The sequence below is a fragment of the Chamaea fasciata genome, unplaced genomic scaffold, assembly GCF_029207755.1.
Source record: "Chamaea fasciata isolate MVZ Bird 193981 ecotype frontalis unplaced genomic scaffold, bChaFas1.0.hap1 SCAF_16, whole genome shotgun sequence".
In the NCBI taxonomy this organism is placed as follows: Eukaryota; Metazoa; Chordata; class Aves; order Passeriformes; family Sylviidae; genus Chamaea; species Chamaea fasciata.
This window is the reverse complement of record NW_027094101.1, coordinates 14,892,868-14,909,158: the sequence shown is the minus strand read 5'-3', so window position 1 is coordinate 14,909,158 and position 16,291 is coordinate 14,892,868. Positions and strand designations below refer to the sequence as shown.

The 16,291-nt window shown below is 63.0% G+C and overlaps 1 protein-coding gene across 1 annotated transcript; it reads left to right on the top strand.

The window, feature by feature from the left end:
- Positions 1 to 481: 481 nt before the first annotated feature.
- FBXL16 (F-box and leucine rich repeat protein 16) lies at positions 482 to 15,069 on the top strand. The gene is made up of 6 exons (XM_066198414.1): positions 482 to 1,355; positions 9,763 to 10,473; positions 11,258 to 11,766; positions 12,115 to 12,199; positions 12,763 to 12,826; positions 13,654 to 15,069. The coding sequence occupies exons 2-6, from the start codon at positions 9,778 to 9,780 to the stop codon at positions 13,800 to 13,802; spliced, it is 1,503 nt and encodes a 500-aa protein (XP_066054511.1). The 5' UTR covers positions 482 to 1,355; positions 9,763 to 9,777; the 3' UTR covers positions 13,803 to 15,069.
- Positions 15,070 to 16,291: the final 1,222 nt, after the last annotated feature.

The following is a 16,291-nucleotide window of genomic DNA, read 5'->3' as shown; positions in this document are numbered from 1 at the left end:
GTTGGATCCAGGCAGCTCCCTCAGCCTCCCCAGGGCCAGCCAAGCTGGCCTTGCTGCTCATGCGGGGCCGTGCCAGGGAAAGGCAGAGGAGACAGGGTTAAATGTGGCTGCTGACCAGTCCCCTCCGGTCTGGGGAGCAGTGGTGTAGCTGGGTCCAAACTGGGAGTGCTGGGTGGGTGCTGAGCTGGGGGTGCTGGGCACTGGAGGACAGCAACGGGACAAGCCCCAGTAGGTTGCAGTGCCAGACGTAGCTTGGGCAGGGGATTCCCCCAGTGTGCGGGCACAGCAGCTTGTCCTGGGTGCCTGCTGCACCCCAGGGTGCTGGCGCAGGGTGAAGTGTCACCGCTGTGACCCAGGGGCTGTCAGCAGAGCCTGAGGTGGCTGCCAGGGTAAGCGGGGTCTGCAGCAGGATCTGCACCAGGATCTCCAGCCTGCCATGCCCTGCTGGGGAGAGAGCCAGAGCAAGCATCTGTCTGTCCATCCAGCCTTCCATCCATCCCTTCGTTCAGCCTTCCAACCCTCCCTCCCTTCATTTCTTCACCCACTCCATTCCTCCCTTAGTCCCTCCATCCATCCTTCCAGTTCTTCCTCCACCCCTCCATCCCTTTCCCTCACCATTCTTCCCCCCATTTCTTCATTCCTCCATCCTCTTCCACCCCTCCATTCTCATCTCCCCATTCTTCCCTCCATCCCTCCACCTCTCCATTCATCCTTTCATCCCTCCGTTTCTTCCTCCAGCCCTCCCTGCATCTCCCCGTTCTTCCCTCCATTTTTCCATCCCTCCTTCGATCCTTCCATCCCTCCATCCCCCCTCCATCCTTCCATCCCCCCTCCATCCCCCATCCTTCCACCCCTGCATTCCCCCACCCACCACCCCTCTCTCCCTGCACACCCAGCTGCCAGCCCAGCCCTGCCCGAACCCCCCCCGCATCATTCCCTGTGTCCCGCACCCTCACCTCGCCTCTCCCGGTGCCGACGCCGGTGCTTTCCCAACGCGCTCCATTATCGCTGCGGGTGACCGTGTCCCTTTAACAGCCTCCGCTGGTGACACGCGTGTGCGTGTGTGCAAACGCGCGTGTGCGTGTGCTCCCAGCTCCCGGGGCTGGCTGGCAGCAGGGCCCCCCTTCTCCATCCCCCCGGATCCGGATCCGGCCCCATTCCCCCCCTCCACTCCCCGCTTATTTTTCCTGTTGTTTCGCGGGGTTGGGGCGGGGGCCGGGCGGGATCCGGCCCCTTTGCCAACGGGGATTTTTGGGGGGATTATTCGCCGTTTTCTTCCTGGTGGGATTTTTTTGCTGCAACCGAAAGAAGACGGGCACAAGGCATGGCATGAGCTTCGGGAGACAGGGCTGGAGGTAAGAGCCGCTCGGGTAAACCCTTTACGACACAAAGCCGGTGCTGGGATCGGTGCCGATGCCGGGGTCGGTGCCGGTGCCTGTTCTATCGGTACCGATACCGGCACCGGCTCCGGCACCGCAACCACCCCCAGCCGCATCCCGCATCATGGAGCCGCGTTATATAACGGCGGTGGAGCCGGCCCGGCCCCGGGGCTCCCGGTCCGGTGGCCCCCCCTCCGCCCCCGCCTCCCTGTAGCTCAGCAGAGGCTGGTGGTCGGTGTGACCCTCCCCCGCCCCAGTGATGCTGCCCCCTCCGCCCCCTTGGTTTGGGGAGGGGGGGTGTGGGGGGTGAGGTGATGTGTTGTGTCCCCCCCCCCAGCATGGCCGGGCATCACCGGCTGGGTAAAGGCAGGGAAAAGAAGGGATCAGGTGGATACCGCGGGATGCGGGGCTGCTCTGGGACGGAGTGTAAGGGGACATCACTGTAAGGACAGGGTGGCCCCAGCGTGGGGTTGATGTTCGCCCCCTCCGCCTCTGCTGCCAGCCTCTAAAATTCCTCTTGTCCTCCCTGGTGGCACCGTTGGCATCCCCGAGGCTGCACTCAAACATCCAAACACCCCAAAACCTCCGTGTGGCTTTCTGTGGATGCAGAGTGACAGGAGCCAAGGGATAGGGGGGACAGGGGCAGCCTCCCCCATTCCCAGAGCCCAGGGCATGGAGGAAGGGGAAGGCCCTGGCTGGGATGGGGCCAAGGGGGCTGAGCCCCACGGCAGGGTCCTACAGAGCCCAGCATGCGGCTGTGGATCTGCCATCGGTCCGGGATGGGAACAAGGAGTTTGTTTTGGTGGGGCAGGGGATGGGCAGAGGGACCAGTCTGTGGGGTTGGGGACCAGGCAGACTGAACCCCATGGAATGACTGGGGCTGAGCACAGCTGGGGGAAACTGAGGCACGGGGTTCTGTCAGCGACCAACTAGAAAATCCCAGGACTCTGGCCATGTGGGGGTCCAGGGGTGCCATGGGGCACCGGGCTGAGGTGGCTCTGCCTCTTGGGCATCTGCTGGTGCTGGTGGGACATGGCAGTGCCTGGGCAGGGAAGGCCAGAGCGTGGCAGTCCCTGCAGCAGGGATGCTCCCGGCAGACCCTTCCCATGCCCACCCTCTGCCCAGGGTCCGGGCGGTCTTGGGGCCCCTGCAGAGCACCCCGAGGGGCTCAGCACACAGCAGGCTGAGTAGGGAGCAGTGGGCACAGAGCAAGCACCATGCCGTGCTGGCATCTCCCCTCCTCTGGAAGCTGGGTGCTGATTTCAGTCTGGCTACCAGGAAGAGGGAGGGAGGTGGCTTTGGAGTGGGGAGGACTCGCTCAAGCATCCATTTTTAATGAGCTAGATATCTATTTTTCCCCGAGCTGGCTTCCCCCACATCGATCCCTTTGCCTGCTCCCCTCCCTGTGCCAGCAGCTCCATGGCAGTGGGGAGCAGCAGGACGAGCACCTCTGGCAGTGGGACCCTCACACCTCCCCAAATCCTGCTCCTGGGGAAGGAGTGACCCTCACTTGGGCCAGAGTAAGGTGAGAGGGGAAGAGGGTTCCCTTGTCCCCTCCAGTGGGGTCACAGTCATGTTGACCATCCCGTGGGGAGGTGGCCAGACAGAAGGACAACTGGAGTGGGAGCACTTTGAGTTTGGAGGTTGGATCCTGCCCCTCTGCTCTGCAGATCTGAGCTATGCCTGGCTCAGGCTCTGGCAGCTCCATGGCAAAGCCACATTGTCCTGCCTGTAGCTGTTTCCCACCTCCAACCTCCTAATGCTCCCCAGCAGTGCCCGTGCAGAACGAGCAGCACCCAGAGAGTGGAAAGGGAATTTGGGAGGCGAGTGGGTGCTGATGGTGTGGGAGGGAGCAGGATTGGGTGCGCGGGCGAGCAGAGCTCCTTTGGCAGCATCCCACCCCCTCCCAACCTCTGCCCACCTGCCACGGGGACCAGCCACGTGTGCTGGGTGCTCTAGGGCTGGAGGCTCACGGGAGGAGCTCGGGGATGGAGAGGAGAGTGTTTGGGGAGGGCACAGCTCAGCAGAAGCTGTTTCTCCAGGGTTCCTCCCTGCTGGAGGGTTGATCCATGCCCAGCTCTTGCACAGGGGAAGTGGGAGGCCAGGGAGCTGTGCTGGGAGCAGGATCAGGATGGTGCCTTTGCTTCCCGGAGGCATCTAAAGGCTTTTGGAGCATTCACAACCCACTGCATCAAGGAGTGCCATGGCTGGACACTGCCTGCCCTGGTGTCCCACCAGCCTCACCACAAGGGCCCCTCCTTGACCCCAACCCTAGCTCCAAGCCCAGGGGCAAAGGGACATCAGTTCTTGTGTGGCTGCCACTGTGCCTGGACGGATGAAGGGTTTGGGGATGCACAAGTCCCAGCATCACCTGAGGAGCACATCCACATGCTGTGCTTGGAGACAGCTCTCCTGGCTACTGGTTCTTCATGGGATCTTGCATTTCACCCCTTCCTGGGCACAGGAGGGGCAGAGGGAGGGGCTGGGACACACTGGGAGCTGTCACTGGGCTCTGGCTGGGCTTGTAGGGAGAGGAGACCAGGCTGGGTAGGATCCAGCACGTGAGGAGCTGCTCCCTTTTCTCCTTGCCTCTGTCAGTGGAGAACAGGGAGAAGTTTGGCATAAGCACGAACATCCTTCCATGGTGTGAGAGTCAAGATCTCCAGAGGAGACTGGAGGGGAGGGGTCCAGCTCTGCCCTGAACCTGTGCTTCCCGTGCTCCTTTTGGGTGGGGGATTCCTCCCCAAGGGACAAGGGGCTGCCTGGAGAAAGGAGAGAGGTCAGAATTTGCTTGCCAGAATTAGCAGAGAAGTTGAAAGCTGCTGCAGGAGGGGCTTGGTGGTCAGAGGGAACCCTGTTGTGAGGAAGTTTTGCTTGGGGCTGGAGCTCTGCCTCCCCCCTGCAACTCCCCCATTTTGATGGCTGGGGGGCTAGAGCTGCATCTCCCAGTGTCCCCAGACAGGAGCTGTTCTCTCAGCAAAGCCCAAAGTTGGGGACACCTGAGCAGAGTTTGGTGCTGGCACCTCCACCAGCTTTTCCCGGCTCCCTGGGCATGGGGTCGACCTTGCAAAGCCCGAGCCTGACCTTTGGGAAGGCTGTGGGACCTGAGAGATTGCAGTGCTGGAGGTTCCTGTCATGACAGCTCCTCTGTTTGGCCGTGAACTGCAAGGCCCAGTGTTGGATTCACCAGCCTGCCCAGCACTGAGAGCAGCAGCTCCCAGCAATGGGACTCAAACCGGGCATTTTCCCAGCCCCTCCTAAGCCTCTTTGTCCACTGTGTGGTGGGATGAGCTCCTTGGCATAGTTGGGAGCCATCAAGGGAGCAGGAAAGCTGCCCTCAGCCCTCAGATCTCCCCAGGAGCTCTCAGGGCAGCCCCAGGAGGGGTTCTCGGCTCCCATCACACAAACAGCAGGTCTCCAGGGCCAGGTGGAGAGGCAAGGCCCTTCCCTACCCTGAATTCCTGCAGTGTGCAGCAAGGAGAAGGTAGCACTGACTTTGGAGCTGTGCTCTGAGCCCCTCTCCCAGCTCACCTGTGTGAGTGCCGAGCCTGGGAGCACAAATCCACCTGTGCACACACACACAGAGGTACAGCATCTCCCTACCCAAACACAAGCACTGCCCCTCCATCTCCGGGGGAGGGTGTTTAGTGGCTCCTCTGCATTGCTGGGGTGATCCAAGCCCTCCAAAGAGACCCAGCCTGGGGGGGTCGGTGGCAGCACAGCCACTGCTCACAGCACGGCCAGTGTTCTGATCCGGCGGGATCAGAGCAGGACGCGGCTGCACACCACGGAGCTCTGCAGCGGGATGTCTTTATCGCTGCCATGTGCTCTGGGCTGCAGGTTCAGCCCCCCAGAGAGAGGGGGCGAGAGCCTGCCTGGCCTCGCTGCTGGCCGGGGCCATCGCGCAGAGCGCAGGGAGCCTCAGGAAGCTCATCCCCTCAGGAGCGCTGGACAAAAGCCTCGGCTGCGTGCTCCGCCACAGCACTCCGTGTCGGGTGTGTTTTCTCCGCCTGTAGAGCAACTTGATTTGCTGCATTAGTAAAAATAGACGGGCTAATGAATTCAGCTGATGCAACCCCGGGCGCGCGTGCTCGCGGCGGCTCCGGCTGTGCGAGTGTGAGTGCGAGCGTGTGCGAGCCGCGGCTCCTGCCGGGGCATCCCCCGCTCGGCGCGTCCGTGTGCGCGGTTGTGCATCCCCGTGAGTGTGTGTGAGTGTGTGCAGGCGGCCCGCAGCCATGGCTGCTCGCTGCCGCGCAGCTCTGCCGCCGGAGCGGAGCCGCGGCTGCTCCGAAATCGCTTGGCAGCAGCTCTGGGTCGTGGCAGGGCCATAGCAAGGCTCCGAGGCGGGCTAGGGGGCAGCAGCGGGGGCTGGGGGGACACGGTGGAGTCTCATCGGGGGTTTGTGGGGCAATAATGGGTCCTCTCTGGGATCTGGTGGGGCAGTAGCAGATCTGCACCCGAGCCTGCTGGGCTAGAGTAGGATCTCTTACAAGGATCTGTTGGAGCAATACTGGATCTCCGCAGAGCCCTGGCGGGGTGATGCAGGTTCCGTTCCAGGGGTGGATGGATGCTCCCAGGGCCCGGCGCGACAGTGGCGGATGCCGGCGGGGACGAGGCAGCGCTGTCCCCGCGGGCTGCCGCTGGCCGCGGTGCTGACCGGGGCCGCTGGCCGCGGTGCTGACCGGCACGGGCCGCTGGCCGCGGTGCTGACCCCAGCAGGGTCCGGGGTGTCCCGTGGCCTCTGGTCCGGCTCACACGGAGCCCTCGGTAGGCTGTCCCAGAGCTCAACCCCGATCCCTGCAGCAGCAGGATGCCTGTTTGATCCTGGAGCCAGGGATCTCCCAGCCAGTGTCACGCAGGGAGGCACTAACAGCGTGACTAATGGCCCTGCCCGTCTCTTAAGGCCCTCATCCCTCTTCACTACCACGTGGAGATAGTAAACTCGCCAACAGGTTGGACAAGCTCTGTCTTCCTGGCACTCTCCATCCTGTTCATCCCAGCATCCTCACTGTCTGTGCAATGTTTTGGTGACAGGCTCTTAGACCCTGGCTTTCTTCTCTCTCCTTGCGTCAAATCCGCCCCCCACCACTGCATCATCACTGCCGTGGGTGACAAACCCCTCCTGAACGGAGTGACTTCTCTAGCAGTGACGTATCCTGTGAAATGTGCACCCTGGAGTGGATCCGGGAGACTGAAGGACTTTGACCTTCGCTTTTGTCAGGTTTTCTCCCACTGGGTTGGGAGCTGGCACTCCCCTGCTGGGAGATGCTTCCCTGTGGGAGAGCAAAGGGGGGCTGTGACAGAGGGGGTTTGCAAATCTGGGCCTTTCCTGTGGGGTCCCAGACCAAGGATGTTTGTACCGAGTGCTGGTCAATCCTGATGATGATGGTCTGCTTGGCCCAGGCCTGGAAGCTGCAAACAGTGGCGTGACAGGGAGAAGGGAAAAGGACAAATCTCTGCTCTTCTGCTGCTTTGGAGTGGCCAAAAAGCATATGGAGGTGCTCATGGAGCTGCTGGAACATCGGGGAGGGTCTCTGCTGACACCTCCAAGGCAGACAGCTTTGTGTTTGTCTGTCCATCCCGTGTCTCTGGGTTGGGAGGGCCTGGGGTGGTGCAGGGTGTGCTCTGGGTGTCCCTGCACTCAGCAGCTGTGACCTCCAGGGGCTGTGGGAGCTGCACTTTGGACATCAGAGCAGTGTGCCCTCAGTCCTGGGCTGCAGGAGCTGCGGGGCTGCCTGGCTGCAGGCTGGGGCTTTCCTGTGGCACAGGAGGGCAGCTGCCAGCAGTGCCCCTTGGTGCCAGAGACGGCAGCTGCCCTCCCCAGGCCATGGTTCCAGCCCACCTTCTGCGCACTGGGGATTTTCCCCAAGCAAAGATCCACACCTGGGGGTGGTAGGAACACCCAAATTCTTGCCTGCTCATTTTTTTCAGAGAGAAATGCCTGCTTGGCTTCCCCTCACCGCTGTCCAGATCCTCCTGTGCCCTGAGGCTCGAATCTCTGTCTCTTTCTATTTGAAGTGACTTCTCAGCTCGCTCAGGGTTCGGGATTTCTGTGCTCTGGACAGGCAGCCTGAGCGCCCTGGGCAGGGGGGACCTGGCTCAGCTTTCCAAGGCAGGAGGGGGACAGCTGCTGAACCCACGGAGCCCCCCTGAGCTCCTCGGGCACCAGCCGAGCTCTGAGCTGGTTGGAAGCGGTGCCAAAACTCCTGCTGGCTGCATGTGAGTCCGGCGGCTTGTTAGCATCTGTCTCCTCCTGTGACTGTCCCCTTGGGCTCCCGAGGCCTGGGGCTGCCCCTCTGCCACCACCTGCCCTCTCCCTGGGGCCAACCAGCGTGCCCAGCGGCTCTGGCTGCGGGCTCGGCGCCGCAGCGACAGCCCGTCGGTGCCACCTGCTAATTATCTGTTTGGATTGGTGCTCTGTGGCTGTGTGAGACACCCCGGTGCACGTTCTGTTTACCGCCCTAATTGCTGCCAAGCACCGAGCCGCTGGTTTCAAGTTTCTCTCTTCTCTCCCCTCCCCTGCTCTTGCTTTCAAGCGAGTTTAACACATGTCCAAGCATCGGCGGCCCAGCTCCGCGGTCGGGCAGCGTGAGCGGAGGCAGCAGCGGCTGCATCCGAGCCGGGAGCGGCGCCAGACTGTCTGCGCAGGGCTGGGCTCGTCCCCGGAGGCTGGATCTCGCCGGGACGCTGCCACCGAGCCGGGCTGTCTGCTGGCACCTCCGCTCGCACCACGGCAGAGGCTGCGGCAGCTCCCACCAGCCCCGTCCCACGGCCCCGCTGTGCTGGGAACGCTGTCCTCGGGAGCTGCCATGTGCCGTGCAGCCCGTGGGTTTTCCAGATGTGCCACCGGCACCTGACTGAGCTTCTGTGCTCTTTCTTTGGTTGGCTGCTCCCTCTCTGGCTGCTCCAGGAGAGCTGGATGAGGCCAGGGGTGCTGTGAGGGTGAAAGGGACGGGCTGGCAGCAGCAGGCTGCATCCTGCCTCCAGGCTGCACGGAGCACCCTCAGGGACCACAGAGCTCGGCCATGAGCAGAATGCTCTTCCCTCATGCCCATCCTTCTGGGCTTGACTTTCTCCATCCCAAATCAAGCAGCTTTAATAATTCCTTTACTTTAATCTTGGGTCTGGGAGGAGCTGGCAGGCAAGAAGGTCCTCAGTTCCTGTCACTGCTAGATGGATGTGCCCACCACCCCTTGGGGCTTCAGGGCCAGGTCCCTCTTCCCTGCTCCATGCACTGGAAGATGCGTCCCCGTGCTTCAGCTCCTTGTGCCCCCAGGGGTTGCCAGGATCAGCTTTTTGGCAGGGTTTGTCGTGGCACTGGCACACAGGGTGCGGGCAGGGCAGGCAGCAGTCGGGCAGGGCCCTGCACCAGGCCCCGGCTGGGCAGAGGGAGGGGGCTGAGCCCCCATCAATAATTCAACTCCATATTTATAGAGGGAAATGCCTTGAATAATGGATGGCGGGTGCGGCGGGGCCCTTGGGAAGCCGACCTTGCTGCCACTGCAATATTTATTGGCCCGGTTTGCCGGGTGCTGCCCGGCTGCCCACACGCTCCACGAGGGTCGGCGGCGCTACAGCTGGCACAGCCTGGCTGCTGAGTGCTTGGCTGGCATGGTGGGGACAGGCAGCTCTGCTCCTCTGCCTCTGCCCACGCCCCTCCACAAAAATACTCTGGGGGCTGGAACCCCTCTGCTCTGGAGCCAGGCTGGGAGAGCTGGGGGGGTTCATCTGGAGAGGAGAAGGCTCCAGGGAGAGCTCAGAGCCCCTGCCAGGGCCTAAAGGGGCTCCAGAAGAGCTGGAGGGGGATGAGGGACAAGGGGTAGAGGGGCAGGACAAGGGGGAATGGCTTCCCAGTGCCAGAGGGCAGGGATGGATGGGATATTGGGAAGGAGTTGTTCCCTGGGAGGGAGGTGAGACCCTAGCACAGGGTGCCCAGAGAAGCTGTGGCTGCCCCTGGATCCCTGGAAGTGTCCAAGGCCAGGTTGACACCCAGGTGTCCCTGCCCATGGCACAGATGTGGAATGAGATGGGCTTTGAGGTCCCTTCCAGTCCAAACCAGTCTGTGGGTCCTTCTCCGTCTCCCACTGGCCATGCTAGATTCAAGGCTCCAAGTGGGGATGTGAATGCCCAGGGAAAAACCCCCATCTATCCCTCATCACAGGAGGACACCAGGGCCATGCAGCTTCTGGGAAGACTCTGCTGTGTCCCGGACATGTCCCCTCTGTGGCTGCGTCCAGCAGCCCTGCACCACCTGGTCTCCCATGTGCCACCCCGCTCAGGGACACTCAGGATCTCCCCCCTCACTGGTGCCACCACCTCTCCCAGCCATGGCCACCCTCCCTACTAGACCCACAGCCCCTCACTTCACACCCCTGTGTTACAGAGAGACCTGTGGAAGATGTCGAACCCGAGAAACGGCGACACCAAGCCCCCATGTTTGCCCCGCAATGGACTGGTGAAGATCCCCACGCAACCCAACGGCCTCGGCTCCGCCAGCATCACCAAAGGCACCCCTGCCGTGAAAAACCGCCTGTGCCAGCCTTCCTCCGTGCCTGCCATCCTCAGCCCGGCCTTAGCCCACCGCAGCGACCTGCCCATCCCCAGCCTGGCCTCCCCGCTCTCCTTGGCCACTCTGGCCAGCGTCTCCTCCCCTCCCGGCGCTTCCTTGGTGGGACTGAATGCGAGCGAAGGCTCGGAGCAGCCCTCCCCGGAGCGGCTGCCAGGCTCGCCCTCGGAAAGGCAGCTGGCGGTGGACGAGAAGATCCTCAACCGCTTGTTCTGGTACTTTTCAGCGTGCGAGAAGTGTGTGCTGGCGCAGGTGTGCAAGGCATGGCGGCGGGTGCTCTACCAGCCCAAGTTCTGGGTGGGCTTGACGCCCGTCCTGCACACCAAAGAGCTCTACAACATCCTGCCCAGTGGAGAGAAGGAGTTTGTCAGCCTGCAGGGCTTCGCCGTCCGCGGCTTCGACGGCTTCTGCCTCGTGGGCGTCTCCGACCTGGACATTTGTGAGTTCATTGACAACTACCCCCTCTCCAAGAAGGGAGTCAAGTCCATGAGCCTTAAGAGGTCAACCATCACAGATGCGGGGTTGGAGGTAGGTGACCCTGCTGAAGTGACCAGGGGTGGCTGAGATGTGCTGGTGGTGGGTCAGTCCTGGTGGCCTTGGGGGCACACACTTGGGCAGAGCTTTCACTGGTCTCCAGGAAGGAGCAGGCAGGTGGCATGGCCATCCCACAGGTGCTGGCAGCACTGGCAGGCCCTGCCTGTGGTCTGGGCAGTGGGTTGGGTGCAGCCTGTGCAGGGTCCGGGGGCTGTCGGGGCTTCATCCCTGCTGCCTGTTGGTGCTGCCAGGAAAGCAGAGCCAGGTCAGGTGGCTGTGCTGCTGGGTGGTGACCTGGCAGTGCGTGACAAGCAGGGCTCCATTCCTGCTTGGCTGGCTGCTCCCCATCGAGGGGGTCACCCAAGGGTCAGATAGAGACAGGGCAATTGAGGGGGCTACGCAAGGTCCCCACCGAGATCCTTGCTCTGTGCCATGGTCAAACACAGCACCAGCTGCTCTGTGGGCACATCTCACCCAAGGACTTCCTGTGCTGGCAGTGGGCATCAATCCCAACCCTGCCAGCAGCACCTGGGAAAGTGCTGGGGCTGCACCTAGGGGTCCCTGCCTGTCCCCTCCCATTCCCCAATGGTGCTGGCGTGTCCTAAGGCAGGCATTGAACCCATGCCAGGGAGGTCCCGGGGAGAAGATCAGACCCAGACGAGACTGGGAGCAGTGGGAAGAGCCAGAGGGGGCTCAGAGGGAGCTGGGGTGGAGACACAGGGCTGCACAAGGGTGGGTGGCAGTGCCCAGCATGGCCTGACCCCCTGCCCCTTGGCAGGTGATGCTGGAGCAGATGCAGGGAGTGGTGAGGCTGGAGCTGTCGGGCTGCAACGACTTCACGGAGGCCGGGCTGTGGTCCAGCCTCAACGCCCGCATCACGGCGCTGAGCGTCAGCGACTGCATCAACGTGGCCGACGACGCCATCGCCGCCATCTCGCAGCTCCTGCCCAACCTCACCGAGCTCAATCTGCAAGCCTACCACGTGACGGACACGGCGCTCGCCTACTTCACCGCCAAGCAGGGCTACACCACCCACACCCTGCGCCTCAACTCCTGCTGGGAGATCACCAACCACGGCGTGGTCAACATGGTCCACAGCCTGCCCAACCTAAGCGTTCTCAGCCTCTCGGGCTGCTCCAAGGTGACGGATGACGGTGTGGAGCTGGTGGCCGAGAACCTGCGGAAGCTGCGCAGCCTCGACCTGTCCTGGTGCCCCCGCATCACCGACATGGCCCTGGAGTACATCGCCTGTGACCTGCACAAGCTGGAGGAGCTGGTGCTCGACAGGTAAAGGGCCGTGCTGAGCTGTGCCATGCCATGCCAAGCCATGCCATGCCATGCCATGCCATGCCATGTTGAGCCATGCTGGGCCATGCCATGCCATGCTAAGCTATGCCAAGCCATGCCAAGCCATGCCGAGTCATGCCATACTGTGCTGAGCCATGCCATGCCATGCATGCCATGCCATGCCAGGCCATGCCAAGCTGTGCTGTGCCATGTCACCCCATGACAAACCATGCCGTGCCAAGCCGTGCCATGCTGAGCCATGCTGGAAGCAGAGGGTGCAGCATGGGGGCCATGGTTTGGGGACACCCATGGGTGACCAGCTGGCCCTGACACCCTGTGTCCTGGCAGGTGCGTGCGGATCACCGACACCGGCCTCAGCTACCTGTCCACCATGTCATCCCTGCGGAGCCTCTACCTGCGCTGGTGCTGCCAGGTAGGTGTGGAACACGGCTGTGCCCGTCCTGGCTCGGCACGGCAGAGAGGGCATGGTGGCACCTCCCTGGGGATGGGTCATGAGCTCAGGGTGGGCTCCTGGGGCTGGCTGAAGACCCCAAGACTTGGTGCCAGGAAGCAGAGAGCTCCTGTGAGCTCAGCAGGACTCAGCCCTGGCACCCTGACCCTGCATCCTTGTCCCAGCACCAGTATCCCCAGTACCCTGCTGCAGCACCAGGCTCCCTGCCCTGGCTCCCTGCTCCCTGTCACACAACCCTGACCCAGTACCCCGGCCCTGCACCCAAAATCCTGCCCCAGCATCCTGCTGCAACATCCCACATCCTGCTCAGGCTCCCCTCCCCAGCACCCAGCTCCCTGCACCCTGTCCCATCACAGTTCCCTGCCCTGGCACCCAGAGCCAGCACACTGCCCCAGCATCCTGCACCCCGCTACAGATCCCCAGCCCTGGCACCCAGTTCCCCACCCCAGCTGGGCCATGCTGAGCCCTGGTGCTGTGGTTGTACCCACTGTCCCCCCTCATCCCCATCCCATCTTCTTTTCCAGGTGCAGGATTTTGGGCTGAAGCACCTCCTGGGCATGGGCAGCCTGCGCCTCCTCTCGCTGGCTGGTGAGATGCTCACCCTGCTGCCAGGGACCAGAGAACCCACGGGGCTGGGGAGGAACAGGGCATGGGGACAACAGAGAGAGCCCTGGGGACAGCCTGGGAACAGCCTGGGGACAGCCAGCATCCCTCCAAGCCAGCAGGCTCCTGCACCCAGCCCAGCCTGGGGGGAAAGATCCACAGCTGGGCTCTTGGGGTGCTGTGTTTTTTGGGGTGGTGGCATTTTGAGAGCTATGGTTTTGGGATTCAAATTTTCCGGGGTGTTGGTTTTTGAGAAGCTGTTCTGAGGGACACTCTTTTTTGGGGTGCTCTTTTTTTTTTGGAATTTTTTTTTTTTTATACTGGTGCTTTAAGGTGCTGGGTATTTAGGCTGGCCTTGGGGTGCAGGTGTTTTGGGTGTCGTTTTTTGGGGTGTGGGTGTCTTAGAGCACTATTCTTTAGCATGGTGGTTTTCTGGGTTGTGGGGGGGGGGATTGGGTGCTAATTTTGACGGTCTTGATATTTTGGGGTGCTGATGCTTTAAAGTACTGGGTTTTGAGTGCATTTTTGAGTGCTGGATTTTTTGGATGCTGATATTTTGAGTGATATTTTGGAGTGTTGGGAGTTTTGGGGTACTTTTTTTTTAGCACCCTGGTTTTTTGGGGGGGTTCTGTCTTTTGGGTGTGGTGAATTTTGAGGTGCCGGGATTTTGAGGTCCTGATCCTTTGGTCCTGTTTGGGGGGGGTTATGGTGTTTTGGGATGCTGGTGCCTTTGAGATGCTGTTTATTGGGATGCTATTTGGGGGGGGTGCGCTGGTGTTCTGGGGCTGACAGTGCACCCGGTCTCCTTGCAGGCTGCCCCTTGCTGACCACCACGGGGCTGTCTGGGCTGGTGCAGCTGCAGGAGCTGGAGGAGCTGGAACTCACCAACTGCCCCGGGGCCACCCCGGAGCTTTTCAAGTACTTCTCCCAGCACCTCCCGTGCTGCATGGTGATCGAGTAGCGACGGACCCGGCCGCCCGCTCCCGCGCCCGCCCCGGCCGCCATCGCCCACCCCATCTCCCTCCGGCTGCTGGGGGATTCGAGAGACGCCCCCGATTCCAACCGAGCCCGGATTTCCCCCGCATCGACGCCCCCGAGGGACGCGGGGCTCCGGGGGGAGATGGGGGAAGGCGTCGCCCCTGGCCGGTGCCCCCCCGGCTACCATGTAAATTCCCCCCACGCCGCCGCCATCGCCCGCGCTCCTCCCGGTGTCCTGCCAATCCCTTCCGGACAGACGAATGGACATCATGGAAGCCCAAAGTGGGAAGGCGATGCTGTGTGACGCCCCCCCGGCCGCATCCTGCTCCCCCCGCCCCGGTGCCGAGCGGGCACACGGCCCCGCCACCTAGGATGTTCCTGGGGACCGAAGGGTGCTCCGAGAGATGGGCGAGAGGAGGATGCTTATTTTCGGGTGGCAGCGGAGCCTGGATGGGTCCCCCCCACGCCCCCGGAGCGGGTCACCGAGCTCACACCCCCCCCGCCCCCCCACCGTGCTGCGTGTCCCCTCCAGCCCCCAGCCCCGCCCTTGGGGCGCTTCCTCCCGGTGAATAGGATGCCCCTCTCCGCCCGCCCGCCGCCCTCGCATGCTCGCTTGCTTCAGTCTCGTGCTACGGCAGGTTTCGGGGTACCCGGGGGGACGGTGACAAATTCCAGCCCCCACTGAGCCCCTCCACGCGGCTTCGCCCCGGCCGGATCCTGCCCCGGAAGCCGGGCTCTCCTGGCGAGCATCCCCCGTCGCCCTGGGGACCCCACTGCACCCCGTGGGGCCGTGGGGGTGACGCCAACGCCGAGAAGCGACCCATCCGTCTGGGATGGGGCATCCCGGGGGACCGGGGCCAGGTCTTGAGCCACTACGGCGACACCGGCAGCACAGAGAGACGACAGGAGGTGGCACCTAGGACACGCTGCCACCGCCACCGCTCTTCCAGCTGAAAAGCCATCGCCCCGATGCCAGCGGCAAGCGGGGGACCGGGGGGACCCCTGGGCTGAGCCGAGATGGGACCGAGCCGGAGCGGGGCTGGAGTCCGAGCCCACGGGGACCCAGCGCGGGAGGGGCTCGGTGGCCGCCCCGGGGCATTGCCCGCCGCCACACCAGCCGTGGGAGGAGTGTGGGCATGGATATGGACATGGACATGGGCACGGACACGGGATGGGCACGGACACGGACACGGACACGCTTTCGGTTTGTTTTGCCTTTGTACCGGCCGGGAAGGAACTGCTGCACCAACCGCCGCCTCCGCTCCCTCCTTTGTCCGAAACGCCCTTTTCTGACCCCAAAATGGCACAAAGGCCTTCGTGGCCTTTGGGAGTCCCCGAGGCTGCGGGAAAGGGCGGGAGCCGGTGGGCCTGGAGCACCCTGGCACGGGGGTAGGGGGCTGCCTGCATCCCAAAGCCGGCAGTGTCCCTGGACACGGGGACCAGGAAGGACAGCGGCACATAGAGGGTCCTCCCACCCCTGCAGGTGACAGCGGCAGTTTTGGGGTGCCATAGCCCTGCACAAGTCCCTGGTCCCAGGTTACACAGACAGCCCCAGCACGGCCCCCATACCTTCCTCTGCACCCCCCAATGGCAGTGGCCCCCATACCCCCTGCACCTCAACTCCCTTGTGCACCCCTATATCTCTCCAGTGCATCTGTACACCACCAGTGCATCCCATATCCTCTCGGCACCCTCATTTCCCACCCTGCAGCCTGGCCCACGAAGCACCCACATGCCCATGACCCCCATCGATCCCCCTGCTTCCCCATCCCTCATGCACCCACGTCCCTCTGGCACCCCCACCTTCCTGGACCCCACATCTCCCCGGCAGCCCCCCCCATGCACACCCTACCACCTGCCACAGCCCCCCATGGCAGTGTGTCCCCATCCCCCCCAGTGCACCCACACACCCTTGTGCACCCCTACAACCCTCCAGTTCACTCCTACACCCCCAATGCACCCCATATCCCCTCGGCACCCCCATTACCGACCCTGACCCCTAATGCACCCCACATCCCGCTAAACCTCATTTTCTCCTGCACACCCAGTCCCTCTGGGATACACCTCTGGCATCCCCATTCCCCCCCATCCTCCCGGATCCCCCACCTCCCTGACACTCCCTGATACACGCCGTAACCCCCCGGGACTCTCTTTCTCCTCCTGCATCCCCAGTCCCCAGTACACCTCCTATCCCTCCAGCACCCCCCTTCACCCTAGAGAAGCCCCGTTCCCAGTGCAACCCACGTCCCTCCGGCACCCCCCGCCAAGGCACCCCATGTCCTCCAATTCCCATTTATCCCCTTGCACCCCTATTCCTACTGCACCCCACGTCCCTGTGTCACCCCCACATCCCTCTGGCACCCCGGACCCCGCATTGGCCCGGACCCCCAGGGCGCAATGCCCGCCTTGTCCGCCCGCCCCCAGCGCGCCCCACTCTGCGAGGGGGCGGGGCCTAGATTTTGGGCGGGGCTT